Genomic DNA, 15,323 nt, shown 5'->3' on the forward strand with positions numbered 1-15,323 from the left:
AAGGACTGGCAATGGAAACACAGAGGACAAAGTGATAAACCAGCATCCTTATTTTGTCCTGACCCATCTGGACAAAGATTCCAGACCGGATTTACAATAGAATATCCTGACTTGCATAGATGTCACCTTAGTTATAGGAAGATAGATTTCAACTGAGGCATTGAAGGGATTTCTCTATGGTGAAAGTAATTCAGTAGTGGGACCAATTATCTAGAGAGGTGATGGAATCAGCTGAGCAGGGAATTTGACTTGATTCCTATGAGGCCCCTATCAACTTTATGGTTTTATGATTTCATGATATACATTGGTTCAGCAAGTAAAAGACTGGTGCAAAGTTCCACAGTGTTAAAGAGTTAAGCACCAACCAGATAACAGTTGAATGAATGGTAAGTAATAAGTGACATTTGAGGAAGTGTGATTTTCCTGCTTCATGGCAATAGGTTGGACTGGATGGCCCACAAGGTCTCTTCCAACTCTATGATTCTATGATTCTAAGTTAATTGCTGCAAATTCCAACATTAACTGATCTGATTTGAAACTCTGGAAATAATAAACACAATATTATTTTGTTATATTTTCTTGGTGTCTCAACTTAGTTCTCAGTTCAAAATATACATTATATTTCAAAATTTGTGTTGTGAGAAACAATAGTTTTAGAAATGTAATACACACACACACACACACACACACAAACACACACACACACACACACACACACACACACACACACACACACACACATATATATATATATATATATATATATATATATATATATATATATATATTCGGGGTGTGTGTGTGTGTGTATGAATACACACACAAATACACACACATGTAATATGCATTCCAGATACATATATATTCAGGAGATATAAATCTATAGATGTATAGACATATATTTCTGAGGTGGAAAAAGTACCATATCAACTTTCTTATTTAACAATCCCAATGAAAATTGATTTTGACAAATATCATGGAAATTGAGCATCACTTCAATGGGAAATACAATGTCTTGGCAAGATTCTGCAGTGTTACAAACAGGTCAGAAGGTGGAGGTTTAAAGATGATATGTACCTAGCTGCACCTCTGTTGCTAGTTCTTATCATTCCCTGTTGGACTTAACACGTGTTCAATTAACAGCTATATAATTGCTTGCTGTGCCACACAGTCTGTGGCACATGGACGATATGAAGAGAACTCCCCTGGTTCCCAGCTCCACAAACAGTTGACCTCAGCAACTCCAGTACAGTTGGCTGCCTTTGATGCACCTTTCTTGGGTCACAGCTTGCCCTTAAAATTAAACTTTCAGAGTTTAGATTGAAGGCAGAAGAGCTACTAGTTAAAAATATCATAAAAAGCATGAAATGAATGGTCTGAAATATTACTGTGAAGATACATTTAGAAAGGCAAAAGAAATAAGCTTGTAGGAGGAAAGAAAGGAAAAAGAAGAGAAGAATGAAGAGTGTCCCTCAATGACTGAAAGACATATCATGTACAAGGACTCTACTGCCATTTTACAAATCCTATCCACCTCTGTGGGACATTGCATTTAAAACAGCATTTGATGCAAGAATCTCTGGGATTGTAGTATATGTACCTTGTAACAGGAAAATCAGACAGGATGAGAATTTTAGGTGGCGTTGACCATCTCCTGCCCAGCAGTCTTGCTGCTGAGATGGCAGAAATAAGTTTTGGTGATATTAAAAAATAAATATATGATTGTAACTCTCACTTTTCTTCTCCTATATGATTTTAACATCTTTCCCTGATGAAGAAGCAAGTTAGGCTTCATTATGGATTTTGTTGAGATGTATGTGAAGTGGTTAACACCAGATTACAAAAAAAAAAAGAAAGAATTTGAATGAACAAATAAACAAAAACACATTGATTTGTATAATTTGAGTGTTATTGCCTAGAATCCAGTGGTTCTCAACATGTAGGTACCCAGATGTTTTGGCCTACAACTTCTAGAAATCCCAGTCAGTTTGCCATCTGTTAGGATTTCTGGGAGCTGAAGACTAAAACATCTGGGGACCTACAGGTTGAGAACCACTGCCATAGACTAAATGTAACTCTTCTTTAAATGTCTTTCGAGAAGTAAAATTTTTAAAAAAACTTTCACTAGGGTCACAATTTTGAATATAGAGAAGTTGTTCAAGGAAGGCCCTTTAATGGATTTTACCTTTGATTTAATACAGGGTTAGATTCATATGGCCCTCCAGACATTGCTGGAATAAAATTCCAATCCATTTTCTGATTCATTTAATGCAGTTGGGATTAAGAATTGGATTAAAATAGTCAGGACAAGACATTTTGATCCCAAAATTTGCATTCCAAAACCCGAATGGGAATTTTGTTATAGCATGTTCTTCCATCGATTGTGAGTGATTGGATTACAACCTATCCGTTAAATAAGGATGCTCATCAAGATTGCTGCTCTAAGAAAATAGGAATCCTACTCACTGATGAAGATATGTTCCTTGAGTCATTTTGTTTAAACAAGAAATCCTACAGCCATTGTCTGGTTCCAGGTGTCTGTAGTTTACTTTACTTGTGACAACTCATTTTAAATTTCATACTGTAAAGCAAACACAGAATACTGATTTTTCCATTCCCTGAGACCACAGATTGGTCACTGAGTATGCATGATGCAGGTTTTATAGGATCTGAGACAGGAAACAACTGAATAATTCATTGCCTCTGTCATTTCAGCTAGAAATGGATGAATTGGAATGCACTGAAAAAATGGACAAGCTTGTGTTAGGGTCCTAACCTCCAAAGATAGAAATCTCACTGGCGGAAGCAGCCTTATGTTGTCCATGAATGTGACTCTGCTGAGTAACTGTAAACCATGTCTTACAGTTCCAGTGCTTTATTGTTTGTTCTTTTAAAAATGACATTTGTTCTTCGTTTTTTCTACTTGTAGCCATTTTTATTCATTTTTAAAAAACCAAAGTTTAACATGAAAATAGAGTAATAATAAACATGTGCATTGGTTACATGGAAATTGAAATACATTTTCAAGATCTTGAAATGCAATGTGAAGCCCTTTGTAATCATTTAGAGCAGGCATGGGCAAACTTTGGCTTTCCAAGTGTTTTGAACTCCCACAATTCCTTACAGCCTACTGGTCTATGGAGGTAGTCCCAGTGTCGACACTTGTTGTTGTTGTTCATTCGTTCAGTCGTCTCCGGCTCTTCGTGACCTCATGGACCAGTCCACGCCAGAGCTCCCTGTCGGCCGTCACCACCCCCAGCTCCTTCAAGCTCAGTCCAGTCACTTCAAGGATGCCATCCATCCATCTTGCCCATGGTCGGCCCCTCTTCCTTTTGCCTTCCACTTTCCCCAGCATAATTGTCTTCTCTAGGCTTTCCTGTCTCCTCATGATGTGGCCAAAGTACTTCAACTTTGTCTCTAGTATCCTTCCCTCCAGTGAGCAGTTGGACTTTATTTCCTGGAGGATGGACTGGTTGGATCTTCTCGCAGTCCAAGGCACTCTCAGAACTTTCCTCCAACACCACAGCTCAAAAGCATCAATCTTCCTTCGCTCAGCCTTCCCTAAGGTCCAGCTCTCACATCCGTAGGTTACTACAGGGAATACCATAGCTTTGACTAGGCGGATCTTTGTTGCCAGTCTGATGTCTTTACTCTTTATTATTTTATCGAGACTGGACATTGCTCTCCTCCCAAGAAGTAAGCATCTTCTGATTTCCTGGCCACAGTCTGCATCTGCAGTAATCTTTGCGCCTAGAAATACAAGGTCTGTCACGGCCTCCACATTTTCTCCTTCTATTTGCCAGTTGTCAATCATTCTTGTTGCCATAATCTTGGTTTTTTTTTATGTTTAGCTGCAACCCGGCTTTTGCACTTTCTTCTTTCACCTTGATTAGAAGGCTCCTCAGCTCCTCCTCGCTTTCGGCCATCAGAGTGGTGTCATCTGCATATCTGAGGTTGTTAATGTTTCTTCCAGCAATTTTTACCCCAGCTTTGCATTCATCAAGCCCCGCACATCGCATGATGTGTTCTGCATACAAGTTAAAAAGGTTGGGTGGGAGTATGCAGCCTTGCCATACGCCTTTCCCAATCTTGAACCAGTCTGTTGTTCCGTGGTCAGTTCTTACTGTTGCTACTTGGTCCTTGTACAGATTCCTCAGGAGAGAGACAAGGTGGCTTGGGATGCCCATCCCACCAAGAACTTGCCACAGTTTATTATGATCCACACAGTCAAAGGCTTTAGAATAGTCAATGAAGCAAAAATAGATGTTTTTCTGAAACTCCCTGCCTTTCTCCATTATCCAGCGGATATTGGCAATCTGGTCTCTCGTTCCTCTGCCTTTTCTAAACCCAGCTTGAACATCTGGCAGCTCTCGCTCCATGTATTGCTGGAGTCTTCCTTGCAGGATCTTGAGCATTACCTTACTGGCATGAAAAATAAGGGCCACTGTACGGAAGTTGGAACAGTCTTTCGCATTTCCTTTTTTTGGTATGGGGATATAAGTTGATTTTTTCCAGTCTGATGGCCATTCTTGTGTTTTCCATATTTGCTGGCATATGGCATGCATCACCTTGACAGCATCATCTTTTAAGATTTTAAACAGTTCAGCTGGGATCCCGTCGTCTCCTGCTGCCTTGTTGTTAGCAATGTTTCTTAAGGCCCATTCAACCTCACTCCTCAGGATGTCTGGTTCTAATTCATACACCACATCGTCAAAGCTATCCTCGATATTATTATCCTTCCTATACAGATCTTCTGTATAGTCTCGCCACCTTCTCTTGATCTCTTCCGCTTCTGTTAGGTCGACACTTAGCCTTGATTATACCCATCAGGTGGATTTAACCCCTCTTTTTTCTGCAGGTTGTAGCAGTTAAATAATTAAATAAATAGGTCAAAATGGCCCTTTATATCATACTTTGTTTGCCTGGTTTCTTTATTTTGTGATGAGGGCACTGTGGGTTTTTAGTGGAGCTTTTACATTTAATGTGTTTCTTTTCCTGCGTAGATAAAATAGTTTGCTTTGATCAGATTACTTGTAGACTAAACTTCTTTTCTGATTTCTTGTCATACCCATAATGGAGTATAGGATAAGAATTAAGTAGAGTATAAAGGAAATATACCACGTTCCTTGAAAAAAGTTTATGAAATGTGGGAGTTACAAAAGTATGTGGAAAAATGATGGCAGGACCACAATTTGCCAAACTGGAACAACTGCATGAATAAAAAGAAGTACAGTATCAATAGTACTCATCTCAGTATATATCTGCTATCAATGATAGCTTGATTGCAGTGGAATAGCAGAAATGTGCAATAAAGTCATTGAATCATATAATTATATTTACTTATTTCCTATATTTATACCCTGCCCTTCCCCCCCCCCCCTAAGGGGGGAGAAAAACAACCACAGTACAATCAAAATATTAAAAATATTTAAACAACATTTAATTAAGACACATCCATTAAATTGAAATCCAAAAACCAGTCCGGGTCAATTCATTGCCATAAGTTGTGTGATCTTCTTCCACTTTCTGCTCACTGATCAAATGTTTGGTCCCATAACCAGGTCTTGATTTTCCTTCTAAAAGACAAGACAGAGGTGGCCAATCTGATATCTCTAGGGAGGTCTCTAGGGAGGTCTCTAGGGGTGGGGGCACTGATGAGAAGGCCCTGTCTCATCCCTATCAACCATGTTTGCGATAGTGGTGGGATCGAGAGCAGGGCCTCTCCTGAAGATCTTAAACTTTGTGATGGTTCGTGGCAAGAGATACGTTCAGACAGATACAGATAATCCTTCCAATTATAGAGTTGGAAAATACTACACTGACCATCCGGTCCAATCCCCTGGCATAACTTGGTATCCTGAGTCTTTAGGAATACGGAAGACTCGGGATACCAAAAATATATAATAGTACACATCTTACATCTGAAAAAAGGGTGTTTCTGATGTGTAAATACCAAATGTATGGGATGTTTCATTTCAGAGCTGGGAGCAAACTATGGAAATTATATGTCCCCACAAGTAAGCATAAAATACAATACTTGAATGTTTAAATCACTGATGAGGAGTAGTTATTTTTAAAAGGGTAAAATTTGCGAAGTTTCTTACACATATATATTTGACTTGATAGCAATATCCAAATAACAGGTCTTAGAAATATTTAGTAGGAGTTCAAAAATATTTTGTTGATGAAAGTAGCATTTTTGCACCTCCCACAACTTATTGAGAGAGAAAATTCACTGACACATTTGGGAGGCTGATGGGACATTTTAAAATGTGCACAGATTAAATGCTCTAAAACTGAAAAATAATGTGTAGAAATATAGGCCAGGAGTGATAAAAAGAGACATAAATTAGATAAATTTCTGAAATAAATGTGTAAATGCATTTGGAAGAAAGGTACACATTTCAGCACCACACAATGAAAAGACAAAGTTTTATAATCTAGTACGTAAAAAGAAACAGAAAGAAGTCATAGGTGGTAACTATTTAAAGAAACAATAAATTATTTCCAGAACAATAATACGGGCTCTAAAGAGGAAATTAAGAATATGTATAGTCTAAGAAAAAAATGGGACTCATTGTCCAACTTCATATAACTGAACTGCATCCATCTGCTTGCTAGGCCAGCGTAACTAAGGTTGACAATATCTGGATGACTATGTGGTTCCCATCTCTTATTGTAATTATAGTTATACAATGTTATTTCTAAATAACATAAATAAAATGGAGCATGTAGAGATGGACACTCCAACAGAGGTCAAGCAATGTCAATACTTGAAGAGAAGAGTTGACAATTATTTGGGACTGATAGAGAAACTAGATTAGATAGAACAAGATATAAATAAAGAAGAGACTATAATCTAGATAAATGGGAGACTACTGTGGAAAGTGACAATCAGTGGAGATTTTAAGAATATTAATTAGTGTTCAAAGGCTATATGAAGAAAGAGGATTTTAATACTGGGCCAAGTACAAGGCCACAATAATTTTCATTCATTTGAATTTGGTTGGGGACAATTCATTTGTAGAAAACAGCGTGGAGTTCTCCTGTAAAGAAAATGTGAGCTCTTGGTGTTTGGGGAATATTTACTCTCCTGCTCCATGGAAATAGGGTTTCTGCTCTGTTTTATGCACTACACCATGCTAAATCTCACCATCCACATGCACTGACAAAATTAAGCAGCATGGCACTAATCCAAGCTGAGATCAACCCCACATTGGGATAGTTCCATGATGAAACACGTTTTTCCAGAATCAGGTTTAATAATGCTCCCAGAATCCTTTGGGAAGAGGTAATTTTCATTCACACAAGTGTCTTGCTCCTGAAGTGCCTTTAAAGTACTTTTTTTTAAAAAAAATGTCAGAGTGATGATATTTATGGTATACCGGTATTTCCAATTTAATGTCCTTAGGTAGCAAAAATGAATGTGAGAGTGAGCAAATGACGCCCATGGTCCCTTGTCACTCAATCCTGCTGTATATTCTGTTGAAAAGCTCAGTTTCTTTTACAACAGGTAAATGGCTATATTGATTTCCATCAATATGAAGCCCAAGCTGAGAAAATACATCACACAAGACTTTAGTTCCCAGATGAGTGTACAACAGCCAATGATTTGGAAACAATTAGGTTTTCTAAAGTGTAACAAAACATGTATTGAAGAAGACGTATATATGAGAGGCATAACTCCAAATCTGCATTGGAAAACTCACTTAGCAAAAAGGCTGCATGCATTCTCTGTAATATTGAGACTAACCAGTAATAAAATCACAGGAGTCAGAAGTGAATATATCGCAGAAAGTTTTCTGAGTGTTAAAAGTTCTCTGTAGCAGCTATTTATGCCTCTTAGGAATGCCTTTTTATTATTATTTATCTAACTCAACTCGTCAAAGTCTTAGCATTTTTACTGGAGGCACATTCAGGATGAGTAACATCACACAATGCTTACCCACAACATCTGTCACATTTCCTCTCTCAGCCATGCACTACTCAAATGGCAAGACTCCCATCTGCATTTTTAACATTATAATACTCTACTGGAATGGTGTTTTACTTAAACTTCCAATGATTCATCATTTCCATGTGCAAGCTGGCTAGGTTGACTCATTTGTGCTTATACCATTACTCTATATGAAGAGTCAAAAAAGAAGGCCATTGGCCTTCTCCAGCATTTAAGTTTGGAATTTATTGAATTTCACACAGTCCATTTTACAGAGCAGTTGTTCCAAAAGAACAGTGGTTGTAAATGGATAATAATTGTCACTGCTTAGTAGATTTTTCTAATTTTTTTGCCAGCCTTCAAATCCTTTTCTGCTTAATTTTTGTCACATACAAATGGAGAACTGAATTGCCTACATGGAAAAACAGATTTTGCGCAATGCCAAATTATTTTTTGTTATTTTTAAACAGATGATTTTGAGCCCCTCGCCCAAAAAATAAACACTGTGTTCAAAACCTTCTCTCAAGACTATCACCAAAATTCCTGCCATTTTTTTTAAAGAATGTCATCAGTAACTTTTTAAAAGATCTGAGGGGTTTTTTTTACATCTCTACATCACACGGGTGTTGTTCACGTAATGGTTATTAGACTAGTGCAAACAATGAAAAAAAGTTTCAAAACTCATTATGAAATTAGGGGGTGGGGGAAAATAATTTCTAAAGTGTTTATGAAATTGGACAGGGTCCGTATCATAACTATAACAAGTTCTCTATTTTTTCATTACTTTTTGTTAAGTAATTATGCCAATGGGGAAACTTCAGGGGTTCCTACCTCCCTCATTGTTAGAGCTATTGGAATGAAACTTGCTACGATTATAGAACGTATTTACAACTGTTAGCCCTTAAGTATCAGAATGTTTCACTCATCCACTGATTTTTGGAGAATTTTCAAAGTTTTTAGAAACAACGGTTTTTTCATCCACTTACTGATTTTTGGGCATTTAAAAAAGTTTTGACAAAAAAAAAAATAAGCCATAACAGCAATATTGGTAAGTGTCTTTAACCAATAGAACTACAATTTAGGGATTCTTCTCAGTCACAGATTTACTTAGAATCATAGAATAATTGAGTTAAAAGAGACCTCATGGGCCATCTAGTGCAACCCTCTGCCAAGAAGCAGGAAAATCACATTCAAAGCACCCCAACAGATGGCCATTCAGCCTCTGTTTAAAAGCCACCAAAGAAGGAGCCTCCACCACACTCTGGGGCAGAGAGTTCCACTGCTGGACAGCAATGTTCAGGTAGAATTTCCTTTCCTGTAGTCTGAAGCCATTGTTCAGTGTTCTAGTTTCCAGGTTTGCTCCTTCCTCCCAAACTTACCCTCACATATTTCACTTTCACTTCACTTCACTTTATTTCTTAATTAGTCGCTCTCCACCAAGGTGCTCAGAGTGACTTACAATTTAAAATAGCCTTTCACAATATAAAAACATTCAACATAAAAACATTCAACAGTGACTATTTGGCAAATTAGATCTGATTACTTAAATGCACAATCAAACAGCCAAGTCTTGAGCGCTTTAACAAAAGGTCGCAACTCCGACATTGCTCTAACATATGGAGGCAATGAGTTCCACATAATTGGAGCATAGATCGAAAAAGCTCTATGCCTTGTAGCTTCCAGGTGTACCTCCCTAGGGCCTGATATGTATAGGAGATTTTCCTGGGTGGATCGAGGTAACCACTGATGGAAAAAAGGAATGAGGCAATCCCTAAGATATAAAGGTCCTTGGCCATTTTGAGCTCTAAATGTCAGGATCAGTATCTTATAAGAGATCTGATGTTCTATTGGTATCCAATGCAGTTGTTGCAGAATCGGTGTAATATGGGATCTTATAGATGAGCCCGCAAGCAGCCTGGCTGCCGCATTTTGGACCATCCGAATCTTCTGGGTTGTTGACTTTGGAAGGCCAGCATATAAGGCGTTGCAATAGTCCAACCTTGTGGTGACTGTTGCGTGGATTACCATTGCCAATGCTTCTACTGAAAGGTAGGATGCCAATTTCCTTGCCTGGCAAAGATGAAAAGGGCCTGCTTACTTATGGCATTGATCTGGGCCTCTATTGTCAGCAATGAGTCCAACACAACCCCAAGACTTTTAACAGTGGCAGACGGAACCAGAGCTTCCCCATCGAAATCAGGCAGAGACTGGATTAATTCTGGCGGTTGGCCGGGCCAGAGTATCTCAGTTTTTGCAGGATTCACTTTTAGTCTGCTCGCTCGCAGCCAACTCATCACTGCTTCCAAACACAGCTTAAAGTTCTCAGGAATCACAGTTGTCCCAGGTTCGAGACGCAAGAGTAGCTGGGTATTTATTTATTTATTACGGTCGCTTATACCCCGCCCTTCTCACCCCGGGGGGGGGGGGGGTATCATCTGCATACTGGTAGCACTCTATGCCAAAGCTCTGCACCAGTCCAGCAAGTGGTCGGACGTAGATGTTAAATAACGGGGGCAAAAGGATAGCACCCTGGGGAAATCCCCAACAAAGGCAGGAGCTCTCAGAGCTTTGGCCTAACCACTCCACCCTCTGTCTCTGATCCCGGAGAAACAAATTGAATCATTTAAGGGCTAAACCTCGTACACCAGACATGGCCAATAGATGAATCAGCAAGTCATGGTCCACGGTGTCGAATGCAGCTGTGAGGTCCAAGAGTACCAATAGCGCTGATCCGCCTCAGTCTAACTGACGACGAATTTCATCAGTAATAGCTACCAGGACAGTCTCTGTCCCATGACCTGAATGAAAGCCTGACTGAAAGGGGTCAAAACCCGCAGTCTCATCTAAGAATTGCTGTAGCTGCCCCGCTACTGTCCGTTCAATCACCTTGCTCAAAAACGGAAGGTTTGAAACTGGGTGATAGTTACTAGGTATGGCGGCGTATAGGCTTGGTTTTTTTCAGGAGAGGGTGGACCACTGCTTCTTTAAGGCAATCTGGAAAAATTCCTTGCTCCAAGGAGCTGTTGATAATGCTCCTTAAGGGATCTCGTAGTCCCTCCCAGCACTCCTTAACCAACCAGGAGGGGCAAGGATCAAGGGAGCAGGTAGTTGGTCTTGCTGCAGCTAGAGTCTTTTCCAGGTCTTCCATTTCTAATGACACAAAATGTTCTAGTAGTTGGCCACTAGATAGCCAGAAGGCCTCTAGTTCCCACGATGAATCCTCTGTGGGAGGTAGTCCTTTGCGGAGCAGATTGTTTTTATTTATGAAGTGGCTCTGGAAAGTCTCTATTGTAATATCTTTATTAGCCACATCTTTGGCCTGATGGGTTGAATTTGTGATGTTACAGACAATTTTAAATATTTGAGCAGGTCAAGATCTGGTGGAAGCTATCAATGAGGAATTATATTCTTTTTTGGCCTCTCTGGTGGCTGCTTTGTAGATTTTTCGATGTATTTCGAAAGCCAATTTTGATGTTTTATCAGGTTTCTTGTGCCATTTATGTACTAATCTCTTCCGCTCAAGTTTCATCTGACATAATGCATCCGTGAACAACGGAGATCTATTCTGTGGTTTTGTATATTTATACATTTCCGTATATTTATTATATTTAGTTTCCATATATTTATACATTATATTGGAAATATTTGGTTGCCGTATATTTATACATTGTCATAATGTCTTCTCTAAGCCTTCTCTTCTGAAGGCTAAATATGCCCAGCTCTTTAAGCCACTCTTCATAGGGCTTGTTCTCCAGACCCTTGATCATTTTAGTCACCCTCCTCTGGACACATTCCAGCTTGTCAACATCTCCCTTCAATTGTGGTGCCCAAAATTGGACACAGTATTTCAAGTGTGGTCTGATCAAGGTAGAATAGAGGGGCAGCATGATTTCCCTGGATCTAGACACTATACTCCTATTTACACAGGACAAAATCCCATCGGCTTTTTTAGCTGCTGCATCACATTGTTGGATCATATTTAACTTGCTGACCATGAGGACTCAAAGATATTGTTCACACATACTGCTCTTGAGCCAGGCATCCTCCATTCTGTATCTTTGCATTTCATTTTTTTTCCTGCCTAAGTGGAGTATCTTGCATTTGTACCAGTTGAACTTCATTTTTTTTTAGTTTTGGCCCATCTCTCTAATTTGTTAAGATCCTTTTGGATTCTGCTCCTGTTTTCTGGAGTATTGGCTATCCCTCCCAATTTGGTGTCATCTGCAAACTTGATCATTGTGCCTTCTTACCCTTCATCTAAGTCATTAGTAAAGATGTTGAACAGAACTGGGCACAGAATGGAACCCTGCAGCACTCCACTCATCACTTCTTTCCAAAATGAAGAAGAAGCATTGCTGAGCACCCTTTGGGTTCATTTGCTTAACCAATTACAGATTCACTTAACCTTAGTTTTGCCTAGCTCACATATTTATTAATATTGAAATAGCAGTCCTCTTTGCAGAATTGTAAACTGTGTGGCTAGCTGGCTGTTCCTCTGGAGGGAAAATAGCTCTCCCCTATCCTCATTGGGGCTCTCTGATGCTGAGCAGAATATTAAGTTAAATTTAGTTTAGGGCAGGATCTTCTGAATTTTCAATCATAATTCCCAGAATTCTGTGGCCTCTCAGTCTCTTTCCTAGCTCACTCAGGTTGTCCCATCTTGCTGCTTTCCTCCCCTTGTAGCAAGAGGCAGCCTATCTCCTTAATTTAAAGAGGCAACAGATTTCAAGAAGGTAACATATTCCTCATCCTCAGTTGAAGCGACTTTGACAGATGTTTATGGTTTTGTTTCATTTCTTGCAAATTTTTGCTCCAAATTTCTCTTGCCTTTAGTGCTACTTCAGAAATTTAAATGGAAAATTGCATAGGAAAATTATCTTATTTTCCCTCTGTTTCCTTTTTATTGTGTGAATTGATGGTTTTGTGTGTATATATGTATGTGCTGTGCAGCACTAGACTTTTGTTTTCTCTCTCAGCATATCAACATCTGAATGTCCTTTTGGCTTGAATCCAGTTGCATCATTAAACAGAGCCGTAGTTCTACTTGCCATCTACGTTATCCCAGTAACTCACTGAGTGTCATCTGACATAGGAGTTTAATCTTCTAGCACTATCTCTTGTTTTATTCTGCGTTATCTCATCCTAGGGTTTTTATGATGAAAAATCTTCAAAAGGAAATTTACCATGTCTCTCACTGCACAGTATTGACAACCATTAGCTATGTTTCCACTGCCATTATCTCTTCGTATAGCCTTCATCAATGTCACTCTCCATTTATGTTGCTACCTAATAACTGTTTTACACATGAGTTACCAAATTAGTAGTACTGCTGCCATCTTTGCCCCTGACAGGAGGATGCAGTCCTACTCCCATGGAAAGAGCGGAATGCAGAGAAGTGGGATGATTTCCAATTGACAAGAGAGGTCAGACAAGGATGCATGTTATCATTCTATTTAACTTGTATACTGAACATATTGTAAGTAAAATAGACTCAGAATGAAAAGGTGTGAAAATTGGAGAAAGGGACTTCAAAAATTCAAGATCTGCAGGTGCCACTATGTTACTAGAAGAAGAAAAAAGCAAAGAATTGGAATTATTACTGAAGAAAGTCAAGGAAGAAAGTCAAATGTAGATTTACAGCTGCATATTAAGAAAAGAATAATGACCTCAAATAATTTATTTAACTTTAAAAGAGAAAATGATGTTGAAATATTCAAGATCTTCCATCCTTGGCATAACCTTAATCAGAATGAAGACTACAGCCAAGAAATCAAAGGAAGGCAAGGACTTAGAAGAGCTGCTACAGGGAACTAGATAAGATCCTGAAGAGTAAAGCTATATCTTTGAATAGGTTAGAATTTTCCATGCCATTGTATTGCTCATTTCTATTAGTGGTTATGGAAGCTGACAGGAAGAAAACTGAGTAATTTAAAATGTATTGCTGGATAAAAGGTGTATGGATACCACTGCTAAAAAGACAAATAAATGGACCCTATAACAAATCAAGCCTGATTCACCTTAGAAACCAAGATCAGTAAACTGAGGCTATTGGATTTTGGACAGATCGTGATATCACATGACTCACTGGAAAATATGATAATGCATGGTAAAGTGGGAGGCTACAGCAAAAGAGAAAACACACATTCCAAATGGGTAGAGTGAGTCAATAAAGCCATGGCCCTATTATTCATAGGATTGCCATGAGTCAAAGTTAACAGGCAGAAGTTAACGACACAAATTATATCTTAATTTTGCTTCTCAATGCATTTAAAAATTTTAGTAGTTTGGGAAGTTAGGTAAGGAGATTACTTGCCATTTACAACATTTGTGGGTGTTTTTTGTTTGTTTTTGCTTTTTACAAATATACAGATTCAGCATGAGTGGAAGCACAGTTCCATCTCTCTAGTGAGACAGCTATCACATTACGAATGAATCTACACTGATCCACTATTCCAGTGCTGATCTTGTATGGTGTATCCTGTATTGGTCCCAGGGTGGGTTGAACAGGTACACCTCTCAGATGATGTGGACGCAGGAGGGAGTTGAGAATGCCCAGCATCATTGAAAGTGGTTCAGCATTACTGGATGCCCACCCCTTACTATACCTTCCAATTGTCATGTCGTGGTAGTCTCCATCACAACATGAGTCCTGCAGGATAGTTGTCATCTGCAGTGATGCCATCTGGGGGCAACAGGATGATGAGGTGGGAAGGGGGAGAGAAAGAATCACCCCCTTCTCTCACTCTCTTTCCTGATCATCCCTGCACACCAGCCAACATCACTGTAGGTGATGGTCAACCAGTAGAACTCTTTTTCAGGCCCGAAACTGGCACAACACAGAGATTAGATGGGGGACACTAAGTGTCATCTCATGTCCCTGGATCATTGTAGCCTGGATGATGCAGAATTACAGTGTAAAAAGTTCCAGTTCTATCTCAGAACCAGTACAATGGTTTACATGGACCCAAAGTCAGGGACAGTCCAATTCTGGGCCAGAATTCAGACTGTTTCCAACTTGGATCAAGGCTGCATTAAGACTGGTGTGACTTTGCCCTGTGTGGTTTTGCCCTATGTTGCAATGGATCAACTCTGTGTGGTGTATGGCCACCACAGAGCTGATCTTGGCCCATTCTGCAATACATGGTCAGAATATATGTGTCCTAAGATGTTTACAAATGCCAAATTCAGTACCTTAGCTCTTTCTTTTTTATCTGCCTGCAGCTTTTAGCTCCTCCTTTTTTCCAGTTTGAATTATATCAAAATAGCTCCGATTGTCCATTTCTTAGTCAGTTTGGGCTTTTTATTTGTCATATCTCCATTCCTAAGATAACAAAGTACTAGCAAATTCTACAAGTGATTGAATGTGATGGGATTCTACCATGTCAAA

The 15,323-nt window shown here is 39.1% G+C and overlaps 1 protein-coding gene across 4 annotated transcripts in view; it reads left to right on the forward strand.

The window, feature by feature from the left end:
- Positions 1 to 15,323, forward strand: part of LRFN2 (leucine rich repeat and fibronectin type III domain containing 2) — a 358,506-nt gene that overhangs the window by 274,147 nt on the left and 69,036 nt on the right. The window contains exon 4 of one of the 4 annotated variants that reach the window (XM_067464185.1): positions 13,288 to 13,359. The exons of the other annotated variants lie outside the window; for them this stretch is intronic. Coding sequence (XP_067320286.1) covers positions 13,288 to 13,351 — 64 coding nt within the window. The 3' untranslated portion in view covers positions 13,352 to 13,359. The remainder of the gene's footprint in view (positions 1 to 13,287; positions 13,360 to 15,323) is intronic. 4 annotated transcript variants of the gene reach the window in all.

This window comes from Anolis sagrei, chromosome 1 (genome assembly GCF_037176765.1).
Source record: "Anolis sagrei isolate rAnoSag1 chromosome 1, rAnoSag1.mat, whole genome shotgun sequence".
Classification (NCBI taxonomy): Eukaryota; Metazoa; Chordata; class Lepidosauria; order Squamata; family Dactyloidae; genus Anolis; species Anolis sagrei.